Genomic DNA, 2,637 nt, shown 5'->3' with positions numbered 1-2,637 from the left:
AGACTACATTAGACACTGATTTAGAGAAGGGGTTAGATAAGAATAGATAATAGAAGTATATTATAGATTTATAAGTAGTATATTCATCGCATGTAGTGGGGATGGTGTACAGACGGGGTATTATAGAGCAAGCCGGGACAACCATGTACTAGTAGCAGATATTCTGTATTTCCAGTATAGATTAATACTGGTTTTTAGAATTTAGTAAGAAAATATTTAGTTCCAACACAACACCCCCCACAGCCCTATAGGAGGAGGCTGTAATAGAAAGCTAGATAGTCCAGTAGTAGTAGCTCTATACAGTAGATAGATATACTAGTAGTATTATAGAAGATAATAGAATAGAATATACAGTTATACAGAGTACAGCAGCCCGTATTATAGATAATCCAGAACAGAGACAGCCCAGTGGTAGTAGTAATACTAACTAGGGGTAGAAAAAGCATATTATTTATACTATCTATATTTACCGCGCCCGGGGGATTAATAGTAGTAGTAGTTCTATTAATTATATTATAATCTAATCTATAGTAGCGGTGCCGGGAGCTGGGTATCTAATATATAGTATAGAAGAGCTGGCGGCCCCCAGATAAGATATTAATTATACTAGTAATACCTAAATCAGTAGTAAACAAGGATTTCTAGTTATTTTTAAACTAGATATAATTAATACAGCAGCTAGACCAGATTATAATTAATAAATACTATATAGTACTATACAACGACCCCCAGTTCTAGCTGGATTTACAGTGGCTGGGGTGGTTAAACTAGATACAGATATAGATAGTATTATTAACAGCAACGCTGTCCCCCAGCTTAGAAGATAAGCTATTCCAGTAGATAGGATATCTATATAAGACAGTACAGATATTCTATAAGTACAGTAGCCAGGCTAATATTATATACCAGGTATAACAGCTGGAATTAGGGTTTAGTAACTAAGCAGCCAGCCTAGTAGTAATCTAGTTTATCTAGGATTAGATCCAGTAGATAGAGAGCAAGATAGTAATTTATAGTACTACTAAGATATTAGTATAGTAGCTGGTATAATAACTTAGCTATAAGATATTTTAGAGCGAATAGATAGACAAGACTAGGATATTATAGTAGTTTATAGATAGAGGAAAGATAATTACTATAATTAGTATATTAGATATAGAGGTAGATATTCCTAATATCTATAGTATAATCTATATAGAAGTACCGCGGTTGTTGCTAGATTATGCGCAGGAGAGTGGATAGGCAGAGTAGAATAGATAAACTAGTAAGATAATTATTATTCAGCCAACAGGGTTATTTCAGCTGGGACTGGATAGAGAGATGGCACGATATATAGAGATAGTAGCTGGGATAGATTACTAGTAATATATATTAGATAGATACCTGGACAGGATGGTAGATAGATACATATACTAGTATTATCAGGATGTGGATATCTGTAAGTAGGCATGTAATAAATACAATATTAACTAAATAGAATCCCTAGTAGTTATTAAGGTAGTTACTACTGATTATAAAGAATCATCTATATTAATTCTATTAAATTATTTAGTAGTTTATCCCCCCACGGGTTCCCCGGTAGTTCTAGTCACAGAACAGTAGTAATAATAGTAACAGGAATAATAGTATAGTACACTATTATAATTACAGTAGTAGAGAGCAGAGCAGATATTTTTATACTATAAATTCATCTAGACAGAAGCCCCCCAGTAGTAGTAGGTTTGTTATATTTATATAATAGATAAATATATATAGAATAAGTATAATTTATATTATTACCAGGCGGCGGGCAGCCAGGCAGTATAGAAGTGGATACTAGTAGTACAGTAGTAGATTTAGTATATATAATTTAGTATATATTTCCAGTGTGGGATACTACTAGATATATATTTAGAGTGGTAGGATGGGAGCAGAGGGGATTATATATACTAGAATATTTTAATCCTAATAATAGCAGGGATATTGTATGGACTGTGGGTGGGGGAGATGCAGGCGCTATGGTATAAATAACTCTAGGAATTTAGAGTAGATAGTAGGAATTTTAGATAGATAGTTTAGTTTTTAGGACAAGGGGTAGATTCAGTAGATAGATAGTATAGTTATTTATTTAAGTTATTTTAGTAGCTATAATAGATTTATATAGAGCTAAAAAACTAAGGTGATTATTAAATAAATTTAAATTAATAATAAAATTAAGATTATAGTAGACTGGTTTAGCCGATAACAGTAGTACTAATCAGAATCAGATTTATTATTTTTTTATATTTATAACCATGGATTTCAGCAAGTTAAAGTAGTTAAGCAGGTTACACAGATTATATAGGTTATATAGATTAAGTAGGTTGAGCAGGTCCAATAGATGCAGCAGGTCCGATAGATATAGCAGATCCGACAGATGCAGCAGATCAGGCAGGTAGAGTAGGTCCAACAGGTGCAGCAGGTCCGACAGATATAGCAAATTAGGCAGGTAGAGTAGGTCCAATAGGTTAAGTAGATCCGACAGATATAGCAGGTCAGGCAGGTAGAGTGGGTCCAACAGGTTAAGTAGGTCCGACAAGAATTTTGATAGGTCAGACCGGTGAAGAAGATTCCATACATAAAGTAGATATAAGTAATTTCCACATTAGGATTATCCAT

At 33.4% G+C, this 2,637-nt stretch overlaps 1 protein-coding gene across 1 annotated transcript; it reads right to left on the bottom strand.

The window, feature by feature from the left end:
* Positions 1 to 245: 245 nt before the first annotated feature.
* Positions 246 to 494, bottom strand: BP01DRAFT_309185 (uncharacterized protein; the record flags this gene model as incomplete). The annotated part of the gene is made up of 1 exon (XM_025572375.1): positions 246 to 494. A coding segment is annotated over one exon (249 nt), but the record flags the coding sequence as incomplete, so codon positions are not given.
* Positions 495 to 2,637: the final 2,143 nt, after the last annotated feature.

Source organism: Aspergillus saccharolyticus, assembly GCF_003184585.1.
Source record: "Aspergillus saccharolyticus JOP 1030-1 unplaced genomic scaffold BP01scaffold_94, whole genome shotgun sequence".
NCBI lineage: Eukaryota > Fungi > Ascomycota > Eurotiomycetes > Eurotiales > Aspergillaceae > Aspergillus > Aspergillus saccharolyticus.
This window is presented reverse-complemented; position numbering and strand designations above follow the sequence as displayed.